General features: G+C 39.0%; 1 protein-coding gene across 1 annotated transcript in view; it reads right to left on the reverse strand.

Annotated features, from left to right (window-relative positions):
• LOC142160977 (clathrin heavy chain 1-like) overlaps positions 1-16,402 on the reverse strand; it is a 73,024-nt gene that overhangs the window by 39,556 nt on the left and 17,066 nt on the right. Inside the window, exons 2-4 of the mRNA XM_075216144.1 lie at positions 16,188-16,395; positions 7,201-7,469; positions 5,424-5,585 (exon numbers count right to left, since the gene is read on the reverse strand). Of these exons, the coding sequence (XP_075072245.1) occupies positions 5,424-5,585; positions 7,201-7,469; positions 16,188-16,395 (639 nt within the window). The remainder of the gene's footprint in view (positions 1-5,423; positions 5,586-7,200; positions 7,470-16,187; positions 16,396-16,402) is intronic.

Here is a 16,402-nt window from a genome sequence, read left to right on the forward strand (position 1 = left end):
TGTCAAAAACGGCTATCCCATTGGAAGATGGAAGGCCATTAAAAGACCCAATGTATATATGAAAATGGAAAAATGTTTTAAAAAGCTTCATATTTCCTCAACGACGGTAATTAAATCTATAAATAGTCATGGTGTCAGTCTCATGGGCACTCTAAATTTGTATTGATGATCAATAAAAAAAAAATAAAAAAAACAACACTCCAGTGCTGATACACAGCCTGCAGCATTATCCGGAACCTGTCCCAAAAAAAGCCGAGACATCCGTTCCAGGTAAGACCCCAACTAGGGGTGTTTTTTGCACAGATATTAGATTAGTTTCTTATTTCAACGTTCCTTCTCGGTACTCTTAAGAGACTGTGGAGGGTAAAAAAACTAGCAAGACTCAATCGCATTTGTGGAGCATGTGACAAGGATCTACCTAATTATTAGAACGAGGCTTAATGTATGGACTGTATTTCTTAGAGAAAGACAGTGCAACCCCCAAAACAATAAAGCTATTTAATCTGCTAGATTGTGACATATTGTTCATGAAAAATAGAGCTTCAAGCAACTCAAGGGTTTAAAAGGACCAGGTATAAGATGAATATAGACTTGGATAGTATACAAGAACTTTTCACATGTGGATCTATAGATTCTTTTGGAGAAGATTAATTGGATAGTGAAGGGGAGACAAAAGAGGAACCCAGGACAATTAACCTAAAGTAGTGGATGTACTTATTAAACATATTAATAGAACTATAGGAATACAGGATAGGTCAGTCAAAAGCTACCTTAGAGGGAAATAAGCAGCACAAACGTAGTGAAGTGATTAAAAAACCGCAATCAGATGGAAAAGACTGGATAGTATACATCCCTTCAAGAAGCTGAAACCAATAAGTGGGATTCAGTACCTAAAATAGTTGTTGCAGTAGCCTGATTTTTGGCAAAAACTGCTATCCCATTGGAAGATGGAAGGCCATTAAAAGACCCAATTTATATATGAAAATGGAAAATGTTTTAAACAGCTTCATATTTCCTCAGCGACGGTAATTAAATCTATAAATAGTCATGGTGTCAGTCTCATGGGCACTCTAAATTTGTATTGATAATCAATAAAAACACATTCAAGAGAAAGTAAGTATACAGCACTGGCTGAAGGGTATGGAAATAATGGAAAAAAAACAATTGATATGCTTTGAGAGGCATCACTGGATACTATCATTCTTTCCACTAGGAGTGTAGCTTTATCTGTGGTGTCTAGGAGAGCCCTCTGGCTGTGTCCATGGATGACAAATCAACAGTCTAAAAATTGCATCACTATGCTCCCTTGAAAGGTGGCTTTCATTTTGGTGACAAACTGGATGCTATGATTCAGAAGGTCACAGAAGGTAAATTAAATATGTTTGCCATTTTAAAGAGGACCGAACCAATCTTCTTGTCAAACAGTACGCTAGACAGTATATGGACCATAAGAAACCAGGCGGCTCTTTTGTTCATTTAGAGGAAAGTAAGGAAGACAACCGAAAAACTCACAATAATTCCTGGCCAACACAGGCTCCTGCAGGCTTAGTGGGTGGCGGGAGTGGAATGTATGTGCAGGCCTGAACACTCACGATGCAAGGTTGCTTGGCTGGAGACGTTATAGACAAAGGGTACAAGGATAAATAGTTGCCATTGGTTCCTAGAAAAAGGGTTATTGTGATAATTTTATCAAGCTCAGATTTAACAAACGGAGGGGCTTCCAGGACTTGACAACTGCATCCCAGGAACAGAGCCAAAGTGCTCAACTAGCAACTGATGCAAAAGCACAGATTTTAGTGCTGGTAAAAGCAGCATCTAGAGCAATGTCAGCAAGGTATTATGACGCTTCTTAGATTTGCTCCCATTGTAGGAACATATAGGACCGTGATGGCTAACCTATGACAAGCCTGTCACTCGTGACACGCGGAGGCAGTTTGACTGACACGCCAGGCGAGTCAGTCAAACTGCTTGATTTAAACATACCAAATATTTTTTCTGTACAGCAGCCGCGGACGCTTCTTCTTCTCCCCGTCGGCAAAATGGAGCTGCTGCGCATGCGCGGTCGCAGCAGCTCCTCCCTTTCATATCTCCCGGCATCACTGGCTGGATTACCTGGAGCACAGTAGGACTTGCACTTATTTTACAATTTAATATTTGATATATTATCTTTAGATCCTGCCACAATCAATCTTCTGTAGTGTTTTTATTATTAGACAAAAGACTCCATTTCTGGTGAGCCTGCAGGGTATGCAGAGTTGTGTGATTATATATATTGTATTATAGGATTAAAAAAAGTACAGGATTCCTCTACTTTTTTAATCCTATAATACAATATTTATATATAAATCACACACACAGCTCTGCATACCCTGCAGGCTCACCAGAAATGGAGTCTTTTGTCTAATAATAAAAACACTACAGAAGATTGCTTGTGGCCAGTATTTGGTTTCACCCTGTAGCCCAGTGACAAATAAATATATATATATATATATATATATATATATATATATATATATATATATATATATATATATATGTGTATGTAGTGTCATTGGGCTACAGGGTGAAACCAGATACTGGCCACAAGCAATCTTCTGTAGTGTTTTATATTTATATTATTATTAAATTATATATTTTTTTAAAATAAAATAATCTAAAATATATATATATATATATATATATATATATATATATATATATATATATATATATATATATATATATATATATATACATACATACATACATACACACACTTTTTTTATTTTTTTTTTAAAATGACACGCGACCCGAGGAAGGCTACACTTTTTTCCGATTTTTGACACACCAAGCTGAAAAGGTTACCCATCACTGATATAGGACCTAGGCTGGTAAGACTGAAAGCCCTCCAGAAGCTGGTCTGGCCATTTCTCCATGTCCATGGTAACCCACACTAACATTAGCATAGGCCTGAGTGCTGCAAAAGCAGGCATATAGATGGACTATAGTATAAAAAAAAATAAAAAAAATAACAATATAGTGTGCACTAATAAACCTAAAATCAAAACCATAATATATAAATTGGTTCAGTTGCAGCTCTCATATCAGGCTCTGGAACCTGTAATGTACATAATTGCATTAAATTGTTATTCATTGGTTTTAAGTTTGCGCTCTCTTTTGGTTTCTTTTTCTCCTATAGATGAACTGCTGTCACTTTTTCTGTCCATTCCATCCTTGAGCTAAGCTGCATCAGGTATACAAACAGTGATATACTTAGAGAGACTTGCCACCAATGGTTGTTTCCATTTAGTCATGTCCTCAAGGGATACGCCAATAGAGAACCTACGCGGAATGAGAAATTTCTTATCCCATGCCTCTCCTAGGAGCTCTGATAACTGAGAAAACAGTCCCAGAAGACTTTCTTTTGAATAATGTTGCCTCAGCAGCTGGTGAGTTATCCTAATCTAACATATCCAAAGCCGGACGGACTGTCATAACCAGTTAGTCAATGCCCTGACAAATCTATTAGGGTCTTTTCGGTCTGATTCACTCAGAAAATTACCCTCTTTCTTTGAGAAGAATTCTGAATCTTGATACTCACCTAGGTGAACACGATTACCTGCTGGCGTTTACACAGTCTCTGAACATTCGGTGCCTCTAAAAGTCCCTCCCATGATAAAGACACATATGCAAATGCCAGAGCAGATTTTTCCAGGGTCTTCACACACATTGGTTCAACCTTGGACATAACCTTAACCTAGATGACCAATCTCCAGTGGGAGAGAGTCATGTCTAGACACACCCACAGGAAGAGCTAAAGAAGGATCAACACTTACATCCCTAGGATGAGCAGCAAGTTTAGTCAGCTTAGCAATTGAATAAGAAGACTCTGCCATCTCAGCTACACTTCTGTCACCCCCACACGTGTACACACCACATCCTTCGCTTTGCAGGCCACACACTGGGCATCAGGATCCTGCCATCCATTTGGAAGAGGTGTATATATATATAACAGAATTCCCTCCTGGAGCTTTAGCCTTACAACTGGCCATTTTTTTTTTTTTTAGATATCGTGTAAGCAGTATAGCAAACCCAAACAGACAATGCCCCAACAAAGAAAATTAGTAAGTCCTACAGACAATTAATATAACCTGAAACTGCTTGTTTACAAAAGAGGGGCAATACCTCTAACAATCACACACACACAAAATTTACAGAATAGAAATACAGATATAGAAAATGAGGTACTTGGCCCCAAAGGGACCCAGATAGCAGCAGGAGCCTCTTGAGTATAATTTCAGAGAAGAGGAGCTTCAGCCCACTAGCAGGAAGGTACATTTTTGAGTGGCATATTTGGTATTAGTTGCTGATGGGGAGCGCTGGTCCTCTATTATATTTGGTCCTCATTTGGAGGTTCCTGGGGTACCTCTTTGTAAGTTAGCTCTCAATTTTAAAACACATGAATGTATGACCCAATATAGTGACTCTCGTTTACAGTTAGGACCAACCCTATTAACAGAAGAGCCTTGACAGGGCGGGTGACTTATCATACATTTGCAAATTGGGGTTTCTGAATTTTGCGTACAAGTAGAATAGCAACTCTTTTACTGGTTCACAGCAGTGTGCTGGGGGATTTTTCTCTGTATTTGAGCTACAGGTATATAACAGCTATTGGGACCCACAACTGTTCAGATCTAGTTCTTCCAGGCAGTGACTTCTTCTGGTGGGCTTTCTCCTGAAGGAAAACATAAGGGGGAGCAACTATTTGCAGGGGGATATTTCTTCCCCCCTGGCTCAACGGGAGCCTCCATTCCACAGGACAGACCCCCGCTGGCTCCCTATGCCCTTAGTGCAATCAGACCTACCGAGGGCTGCTACAAGTTATTAATCCAGGAAGTTGTGCCCCTAGGAGCGAGTGAGGGAGGTGGACTGAATGGCATGAATGAGCAGGGGACATTCTAGAGATTCCAGCTCCTTACCAGCACCAAATGATTACTACAGTATTCCTAGACTGTGCATAGCTACATTCCCCACCCCCCTTTAAACACATTTGGCTTATAGTATTGTTATTAACAATGACAATACACAGTATGAGCTAACCTTGGTAATATTGACTTCAATACAATACAATCACAAGTTAGCATGAATTGCTGGAGGATTGAAGCAAAGAATACAGTAAGACCACTGCCCATAGACCTTCCAGATGTCATCTCATTCATGCTTCAGGAGGTAATTTCCAGTACCAACAGATCTAAAAACCCTTCCATTATATCGGAACTCAGGCACCTTTAGTACTACATGCTTAAGGGACTGTATGTCAGGCAACATATTTACAATAAGCAGTCTATCAAGGGATGGTCTCCTGGTGGATAGACCTTCGCTAATTTAATAACTATGCTAATTAATGTAAGTTGCATGGGCCTTAGCTTCTAAGATTGACTTACTTTGCCACCAGCCTGACCACGCACAGCAAAGCAGAAGAGAGTTGAAGGTTTTGAATTTCTTTCAATCTTAAATTCAGCAAAAGCTGCAGCATGTCCCTCTATCGGCTGAGAGACCTTCCGATCCACAGAATACAGCTGCATGGCTCCAACGACACGGCTTTGCTAAAAGAGAAGATCAATAAGGTGTGAATGAGCAGACAATATACACACCCGACACTACTAATTTAGCAAGAGTTTCCCATCAAACGCTTCATACATACAAGAGACTAAACGTTGAGAAGGATGGCTTAAGGCAATGGTATCTAAGCCAATAAGAAGTATTAGCTGGCCAAAGACAACTGAACAACTGGATCACTGTCCTATTGAGACACACAAGTAGGTGAGCAAACTGGAACCATTTGTATCACTTCCAGCATCACTTGGGTCTGAAGACTGCTCACATAACCTGACAGCTGTCATGTTCCAAACGCATGTACTAAGATGCCTGGTAATGATCCTACCGATTTCAAGAAGGTCACTCTCAGGCATCGTAGCCCCGTTGGAACAACAAATGCATTTTTTATTTTTATTGTACTACTCTGCTAATGTTTGTCAAAATTCTGCATTCACATAGATTTGTAGATTATTGCTGTCAACAAGTATTTTAATTCAATGGTGAAAAAGTGCAACCCACTATCCAGAATTAATAACTATGGGCCTGATTCATTAAAGTAAAGCAAAAAATTTAGTAAGTTTTCTTACTCAAGTTTTCTGGACAAACCCATGTTGCAATGCAAGGGAGTTTATTATTTAGCACATAAGGAAAATACTGTCTGTGTTTTCATGTAGCACACACTTGATAGCTTATTTGTACACTGAAATTTACAGTTTATCTAGAACATGCCCTACCCCAATTACAAATCTGCTATCACTTTAAATTTACCACCTCCTCCAATGCAACATGGTTATGCCTTACTTGTTTACTTTTGCTTAACTTTCCTTAATGAATCAGGCCCTATATTGTTAACATGTAACATTAATTGAAAGTTTTTTTTTCTTCTGTGCGCTCTTCTGGGACTTTATATTCCACATTTATTGGACGAATCCTACAGTGCATTGTCTGTTATAGCAGAGCGGATCTAGGGCCAGATTCATTAAGGGAAGTTAAGCAAAAGTAAGCAAGGCAAAACCATGTTGCATTGGGGAGGTAAATTTAAAATGTGATTGCAGATTTATAGTTTGGATAAGGCATGTTCAACTTTAAATTTAAGTGTACAAATAAGTTATCAAGTATTTGTGTGCTACATGAAAAAACAGACAGTATTTATCTTATGTGCAAAATAATAAACTAATTTGCACCCCTTGCATTGCAACATTGTTTTGTCCAGAAAACCTGAGTAAGAAAACGCACTCAATTTTTTTCTTAACTTTCCTTAATGAATCAGGCCCTTTGACAGCAATGTATATTATTATACATTGTGAATGTGTGCAGGAAAATGCAAATATAGCTTCTACACTGCAGTGCGTGCTTTCAGCATTATATTTGAAAACATCACAACTACCATACTGTGTATAGTCATCTACAATCAGGAACCACTTCATAAAGAATTAATTTTGTCACCCCTCAATCAATTGGGTTACTGAAAAACTGGCTGTGAAATAATAGGACGATATACTACAGTAAAATTAACTTTAGTCCTACATCTCTCTAAACCTTTTTCTGTTCAAACTAAAACATTTGCAACGTCCATAAAGGGCACAAGTAAAAATGCTAAACAGGTCACTCTCATGTCAATACCTGAGCAGAGATACCAATTAGAAGAAGCCACTTCTGTTGTTCATCTGTCCTGTAGTTGATGATTTGGCAGCCAGCAAGACTTGCATGGCGATCAAACATTTTCTGTGGCTGGGAGTCGCCTTCCATGCTCCAATGGTAGACTGCTGTCTCCGTCACCAGAGCTACAGTATTAACTGAAATCCACTTCCAAAAGAGGACTTCCTCTGCCATAGTGTGAGCCTTCATCTTGCTCTTCATTTCAATGTTAAAGATCTGTAGGGTTTTTCCAGCTAGAATATGAGAAAAGGCAGCAAAGTTTATAAAAACTTAGATCTTTACTACATTTTTTTAGATGCTCTAAGCCCATTCACGCAGCGAATATGGAAATGGTCAGTGATGATGACAATCACTTGTATTAGAATGACAGAACTCAATACCACTGACTGCAGTCTAAATGCATGGATCCATTTGACAGCAAAACAATAAGCAAAGTACGCTTTCTGTAAATATAAATACATCTACAATCCACATACAGAATTAAATGTAAATATATCACACACAACTCTAAACTTGTAAGTTTCCTTAATTGTAAGCTTTAAAATCTGTTTTATCAGTCCAGAGATAAAGGGATAAACAATGATTCATATAAGGGCTACCACTGAACATTAATAGCAAAGAGCAAATATACCTAAAATAATACTTATTAAACATATTGATCCAGCATGCTGCCTCTCCAATCACTATGTTGTCAGATGAAATATTTAAACATTTCAGAGTGTCATGGCTATTGATATGATCATCAATAACGGACATGCTTCACATTATTTTATACTCTTCTCCATTAACAGCAGACTTGTAGCCATTGCCTAACAGCTGTCTGTGATGGGGGAGACACCCAACAAACATAGGAATGTTAGCTAAATGTAAGGGATAGAGCTGTATTTGAATGTTAGCTACTAAACTAAAAACAACACAAGAATTAAAATGTTGAGTTTAGTTGTCCTCTAATGCAGTGTTTCTTAAACCTGATCCTCAGGACCCCTAACAGTGCATGTTTTCCATATCTCCTTGCTTTAGCACAGGTGTATTCATACTGAGTGACACATTGTAACAGATCCACAGGTGGTATAATTATTTCCCTTGCACTGTTAGTGGTGCTGAGGACTGGGTTGTAAAAACACTGCTCTAATGTACATAATGTATTAACAAATGCCTGTTCTTAATGCTTACTGCACATTTTGCCTTCAATATTTGTTAAATGTATTCTGGGAGTAAGCTATATCACGTGAAGCTTTAGGACGCATAAAGAACTAATCCCACCAGCACTTCCCTGCAGGTCTTTTACACTTAAAAGGACTTTCTACTAAGAGTATTCCATGGAATTTGGCTAGGTCCCAACAAACAGCAGGCACAGGAGAGATCCTGCATTTAAAGCAGTGGGGTCACATGTCCCAGCCAAAACTCACCTGCCGAGTGACTCCATGCTAGTGCTACACATTCCCCACCACTCAAGGCAGGGTTATAAACTCAAACACTTAGTAAGCGCAATGACGACCACTTAACAAAACTGTATTGGCATTTAAACAAGGCTAATCCAACAACATAAAAATAAATAGGTATTGATATGTTAATTTAGATGTGAGCACTAGTACTAAACAGTGATCGAGTTCAGCTCAGTTCCATTAAATTAAGAATATTAGAACTATACACCCATACACAGAGGAGTAGTTATATTGCATAATAGCAATGAACTCATGCTGTTTGGAACTGCAAAATACCTCAACCTCTGGGACAGCTAGAGGATTGTCCCATCTTACACTTTCAGAAGACTACAGGAGATTTTCGTTCTGTCTGTTGTAGTGATTTGCCTATATTGTACCGTTCTTTTTTTAACTTTATTGTTTTGTCCTGTTTTTCATGCAAAGTCTTACTGTATACTCTCTGTACGGCACTGTGGACCTCTTGTGGCGCCCCATATAAATAAAATATAATACTAATTGAACCACCACCTGAGAAAATGGTAGTGGGGACGTGAACTCTTAAAGAGCGTGTTCGCTTCTGAACAACCACTTAATATGATAGACTAACTCCGGCTATTACTTAATTACAATTATCCATACAAAGTAATAGTCCTGCTGCACGACTGTGTGTAAGGGAAAATGCTGTCAGCGCAGCTGTGGGGGTAGTTCAAAATTTCCACAACTAAGTATGTTGGCTACCTAATTGGGTAGGAACTGCAGCCAGCTAAGCAGGTGTCACACCACATCCCATTATAGTTGCTGGAAAAGTTAAGATTGGTTTAGTCCACCATAGTCAGTAGCTTTATCCTCATCATCAGGTGTGGGAGGCTATGTGCAGATAACAGAAGTAGATGTAAGGGACGTAGGTAGTGGTCACTAACAAAAGGAGGGCCACCAGAGAGCAGGCTTTGGGGATCCAAATACGTACAACCCCTTTAAATATAAATAATAACCAAATGTGAATATGATGGCATGACCTCTCATTTATCACAAGAGTGGACAATTTTTCTCCTGTATGCAAATACTGCATCAAATGTAACAGATGGGACTAAGTGTACTCACTCTATGGGGCATATCCAATTGTTGGCGTTACTGCCTAAAGTAACGCGGCGCGTGCACAATTACCATTATTACGGTACTTTTCTTGCTGGATTTCAGCTCGCGGCTCAGGGAGCTGCGAGCTGAAATCCGGTTTAGTATTACCTTAATAACGGTAATACTTTTAATGCCGGGGGCATATTCAACAATGGAATATGTCCCTAGGTGTTTAGAGTCCTGCTTTGTCTTGTTTTGTTTGTTTGTTTGTTTTTTTAAAAAAAAGGGTATTCCACCCTTTCTAAAGTTATCTGTACAAGCCATGACAGACAGCTAGCAAACTTAGCTACGTGTTTCTAAAGTTGGAACGATACCTTCAGCCAAATCAGATCATTGCTAATATTTTTGTCTGGAAAACAATGCATCAGCGTGACATACCTGGCCAAAGAGGATGTGCACATAAGAGTGACATGACCTCTTTAGTCAGCTATGCCAGGTTCCTGTATGCAATCCCCTTTAAGTAAAATTAGATACTAAGTCTCTTTAGCTTTTAGAATTACAGAGAAACTTTAAGCGTAAAAGTTGTTATTCTGTTAAAAGAAAAAAATATATATCTTTTTTATATCCACTTGGCATATGTATATTGGTCACAGTGCTTGTGCTGGCCACACTGATGTTCTGCCTGAGTGCCAAGTGACAAGATCTGTTTCCAATATATCACAAAGACCGAGGGGCTGGATCAAATGGGGGCCTGTATGTTAAACAGGCAGATTACTTTACACATGAAAATGGAGATCATGCAGGCAGAATTTCTGGACATGTTCGAACAACAATAGCTAATTAAATATATCTTAGACATGGCACTTGTGTTGGAGGCCATGCCGCAGATAGGGGGGGTGGGGGTAAACTTTGTGGTGTAGCATGGTGGTTTAGTGGCTACCACTTCTGCCTCACAGCACTGGGGTCATGAGTTTCATTCCATAACATGGCCTTATCTGTGTGGAGTTTGTATGTTGTCTCCGTGTTTGCGTGGGTTTCCTCAGTGTGCTACGGTTTCCTACTGCACTCCAAAAACATTATTATTATTATTATTATTAATTTTTATTTATAGGGCGCCACAAAGTATCCTTAGCGCCGTACAAGGACAAACAATGGCACAGTACAAGGTGAAACAGCACAGTACAAGTAACAGTAAGCACTATAACTCTGGGGGCTCAGTCACAGCAAGAAAGAGAGGGAGGGGAAAAGTGAGTACAGGTAGGTAACTATGGCCCAAGAGGGTGGGCAGGGATGAGAGGTAAAGAGTCACTGAGGGGAGCGGAGAGAAGCGAGAGGAGACAGAGGGCAGAGGGTTGGAGAGGAGGTGAACTGAGTAGCTGGAGAGCGCAGTTAAAAGTGATGGAAACAGGAGGTAGGAGAGCCCTGCTCAAAGGAGCGTACAATCTAAAGGGAGGGGAAGACAGACAGGCACATGGATGAGACGGAGACGGAAGGGGAAGAAGGGATGAGAAAGAGAGGAGGCCGACCAGTGGGAGTTTAGGCATGAGACTGAAAGGCTTTTAGGAAAAGGTGGGTTTTTAATGTTCGTTTGAAAGAGGACAGATTAGGGGAAGTTCTGATGGAGCGGGGGAGCTTGTTCCAATGGAGGGGAGCGGCGCGGGAAAAGTCTTGAATACGTGCGTGAGAATCAAATTGACCCTAGTCTCTCTTTCTCTCTGTTTGTGTGTATATTAGGGAATTTAGACTGTAAGCTCCAATGGGGCAGGGACTGATGTGAGCGAGTTTCTGTACATCGCTGCAGAATTAGTGGCGCTATATAAATAGCTGCTGATGAGGATGATGAATTTTTCAATATCAGGGAGTAAAGATATGTATGTGTTGTCCTGTGGTTATTGGTAAAGTCAACGCCATATGAATGGCCCTTAATATAGGGACTAATAGATCACTATGAGGACTCCACTGTAATCACTCATAAGAAGACTTCAAAGTTCCAACAGACAAAAATACAGGGGACATATATGGACAAACTGCTTTTAAGGTCCATTCACCCTGCATTCATCTTCCCATCAACACCATGCCAATCATGCCATTTAAACAAGTCGACCATATCAGCCAGGAAGTCTAGTCATAAGAAACAGTTTTACAGCGATCCATCTATTCAACAGAACAACCACTTTGTAACAATTTTCTAACAACATGCTTTATTTGTTATTCATGTTAAACAAACAAACAAAGTTAGTTCCACAATTTGGCATTTATAAAGAAGATGCTCTGCAGTACCACCTGCAGCATCATGTCTACAACTGTGAAAGTAACCTCAGAACCTGTGCCCTCCTATCAATGACAGGCTGGGGGTTTTCACATCTGCCCTCCAAGAGACGCAAAGAGCAGGAATAAGAAAAGATAGGCGCCTGACTTGCGAATACAATGAGCAACATCAAGTGAGTGTAGCAAGTCCACCCACTCTGCAGGTCAGTGAGAGGGTTCCAGGAAACTCACCTACTCTCCCAATAAGTCTCCTGGAGATTCAGAAAGAGTAGGTTTTTACACCAGGGAACCAAAAACAGATTAATTTTGTCCCTGTGACAACACTGCTCATTGTGAAAGTACTCACATGTTTATGGTAAGATAATAATGCTGAAGAACGTAACAGACATGAACAGAGCAGGAGAGAGATGTTCAGACAGTAACAAATACACATAAACATACACATGTCTACAGGTCTAATTTGTTGTCCCGAGTTTGTCTTGAAGGAAGAAACTGTGAAAAATATCCCACATTATGTCCTATTATGACAATTTGCCATAAATGCCGCAGATATTTGATTTCCTGCCAAGGGTAAGATAGTTAGGTAAATGTTAATACAGCGCTGGAAAGACCTACTTGCTTCGACAGCAGTTTGTGGGTTAAACAAAATGAATCAACTATTACTAGGACATACAAGTGGGTGGTTGGGAATATTATTTGGGTGGAGTTGGTACAGTCAGAAGAAATGTATGCAACACTTGGCTGTTTCTGCAAGACGATTCCAGGAAGTCTGGGATAACAGAATAACAGAGCGCATACTACTGCCATGTTACAGAACAGAAATCAATGTTACATGTAACACACACACTTCCACTTCAATTACCAGGGCATTGTTGACTGTGTTTAATTAAGAGGCATAACAGTCATCGGGAGATATAATGGACTCGTACTTCGGAGAAATATTGGAGAACAAGAATCCTTAACAATGGTCTTCAAATACCTCCAACTAATAACCGAAGCTTTCCCCTTTGTGGGAACAGGTTGACTAATTGGTAACTCAAAAGACTAAATAACTGCATTATTAAGAAAATCCTAGGAATATCACAAGCTCTATTTAAGGAGCAAAATGACTGTTGTGTTTGTGACTTGCACAAAATTGAAGATCGCTTAGACTATTACAGGTACCTATTGGTTCCTGTAACTTGAGAAGAGATAGGATTTTTTATTAAAACGTTTGAAATTAGTGGAGTCAACCTTCAGGCAATCTAGCTCCCAAGGCAAAACTAAAGTAATGAAATACAACTTTAAGTGCTTGAAAAAATAAACTGGAATCTCTGCTTCAAGAACACCTAAGTCTGCTGTAGACACACAGGACATCGACCTGCTCATTGTCAATGTTGGAAAAATCAAGATAAGTGGTTCAGGTTAAGTAAAATGAACACCTTTACATCGCAATACAGTCTATTTAAAGCAGTGTTAATGTAACACCCCAGTTAATCTAGATTTCAAGAAAAGTTTATTGACCCAATTGAAAATGTTAAAATAAATTACTAGCTGGTACAGCAAGGAAGTGTAGCAACTACCTTACGTATCCTTTGCCCAAAGTACAGTGATAGGGAATACAATGATTTGTATGATACTAGGATGCTATCAAACAGGATGAACTCTTCCAGACATAGCTCTCTATAATTAGTGTCCCTTCCTCTCCATACTGAAGCCACTGTCATTAGACAATAAAGTGTGAAAACAAGTAATCCATTTGGAATAAATAGCTTGCATGATAAATATGTAGTTTAATAGACTATTAAAGAAGCTAATGAGGATATAGTCCTGAATATTAAGAGTTCTGGCAAGTCAAGATAAACACAGTAAAACAAAAACAACGTACAATTATTCTATAAAAAGTTATCTAGACAGGGACAAGGCAAGAGAGACAGGACAAAGTATTAACTCACCGTCTGTTTGCGAAGAGAAAGCAGGAAGAAAAAAAGAAAGCATAAGTAAATAAGTAAAAAAAAAATGGAAAAGAAGGCAAACAAGGAAAAGCACAACATTATATACAGAGAAGCAGAAGGATAAGCTATGCATGGTCCAGAATTAAAGTGTACCCATCACCTAACACACACTGGAGAGGATAATCAATACTAGTTATCTAGCTTGCAGTCTTGTGAACATTACTTTAGCTCACACTTTAGCTCACAAAAAGGCTGCTCTCCACTGTGTGTAGATGACAAGTGCATATTGCAAACACCGACCTGTGAATTATTATAGAAAAAAAAAAAGAAGCCTTGTAAGCAGGTTAAGGGAAGAATGCATAACTACTACCTCTGCTAATAAACTGTAAGAAAAAAAATTGTACATAAAATATTTACAAAGTAACATATCTAAACTAAATTTTCAGCATGAATGCTGTTGACGGGCAAAGTGTGAATACATAGGCGCAGAAAACCACAGAGCACACTCAAATAGCTGATACTTTGTCTGTGAGAGAACAGCACTGAAGTGCCTGGGATTCCAACATTCCACATGAATGTAGCCAGTGAAACATCTGACCTAGTGGCCCTGATGAAATAATGCTCCTTCCAGTCATTACAAAACCTTAACTCTACGCCCCTCACCACCCTCGCAAACATTAACCCTAGCAGCAATAAAGAAATGTCACAGAAAGGCCTTTCAGAAGGCGTAAATGAAGAATAACACTGACAGATTAGTTTTCTAAGAAATCCCTTACAATGACCCTGTAGTTGAGGCTTTACTCACAACCTCAGTTTTTTACACTTCAGTTCAAGGCACAAAACAACATCACATTTTAAAATTAATTTAAACATTATTAATAGCTTTTTTTGTGCTGTGAACACACATGCTTTTTTTTTTAGAGTCTTGTGCTAGACGGATCAATGTTCATATTGGATTAGTTGATATAGATTAAAGCACTAGGTTATTAAATAAAACTTTAGAATACTTAAAAAGTAATGTACAAACCCAATTCCAGCTCTTTCACAGCAAACATCTCTCAGTAACCTAACTTTATTTTAAGGCTGAAAAACCACAGAAAGGTAAAAAAAAAAAAAAAAATTAAAAATAAAGGCTGCTGATGTTTAAGTTTTTGGTAATTTATAAGGCTTTCAACATGTGCACATCTTTGATTATTCCTTAAAAAGATTGTCCTAGATCTGTCCAATTCTTTATTGATAAAATATTTTGCTCACTTCCGTTTAAAGACACAAACTCTATACAGTGTTTATATAGTGGCTCATATACCCTGTACTGTACATTATAGCCATGGAACGGAGGAGCTCCATGACATTATATCTCTAATAAACTCATGGAATTCCAAACGTTACTTTATATGTCATAAATGAAGCAGCACGACATGTGATCCTCTACAATACTAATATTGTACTTTTAAAACAGTGGTAATAAATCTAGAAAATGTGTGTGTGTGTGTGTGTGTGTGTGTGTGTGTGTGTGTGTGTGTGTGTGTGTGTGTGTGTGGGGGGGGGGGGGGGGGGGGATGGTTGTTTAAAAGTGTCTGGAGTATGCCTTTTGTCTTACACGCTGTGTATAATGTGTGGTGGCACATTATACACAGCTCATATATAATCTAAGACATAAATACATGCGTATCTTTAGTAATTCCCTCCTTGCACACAGGAAAAGGTCAGTCTAGCAGCTCTTACCATTAAGTGCATAGTTACACTGACACATTCTAGTGGGTTTGCGTAGCCACCAATGCACAGTTATGGAAAATATTAAGTCAGCATTGAATAAACCCTTTATACAAAAGTCACAAGTGTAAATATCATTTGACTGCTAAAAAATGTTTACATTATTAAGAATGTGTTCTGTAAATGTATTCTGCTTTTCTTGTATCCGCGTCTATGCTCCCGCAGATACTTTGCAGGCAGTGGTCTAGAGGTGGGGGTTTGAAAGGCGTTCTTCCAACAACGCAGCATAGAACAGGTACTTGCATGATACACTGTAGAAGTGTCTAGCAGTGCAAAACAAGATTACTGCAGGAAGACCATAAACAAAAGGTCTACTGAGGGTACTAAAAGGTTTAATGCAATACTTAATTCAAATAATGCAATTGCCTTTCTTATTATTTGTGCTGATCACCAAACATTTTGCTGAATTTCCATGTTAACAATAAATAAACAGACATGTTGCATTGCTTTCTAGCTTCTAATTTCCCAGGAAACTCACCTTTCAAAGCAATGACTTTGGAAGCTGGGTTCATGATGGCGCTTTCAGCAGATATTGGCCGTCTCAGTGGGGTGTTTGGATCTGCCATATCTATGATAACCACCTGAGCCTGATCACCGACCTTCTCCCGAATGCAAATAAACTTATCAGACTCCATGGTTAGAGTGCTGAAGCCAATGTTGGCCGGATTGATTCCCAGATTCTGAAGCTGTATT

The sequence above is a fragment of the Mixophyes fleayi genome, chromosome 1, assembly GCF_038048845.1.
Source record: "Mixophyes fleayi isolate aMixFle1 chromosome 1, aMixFle1.hap1, whole genome shotgun sequence".
In the NCBI taxonomy this organism is placed as follows: Eukaryota; Metazoa; Chordata; class Amphibia; order Anura; family Limnodynastidae; genus Mixophyes; species Mixophyes fleayi.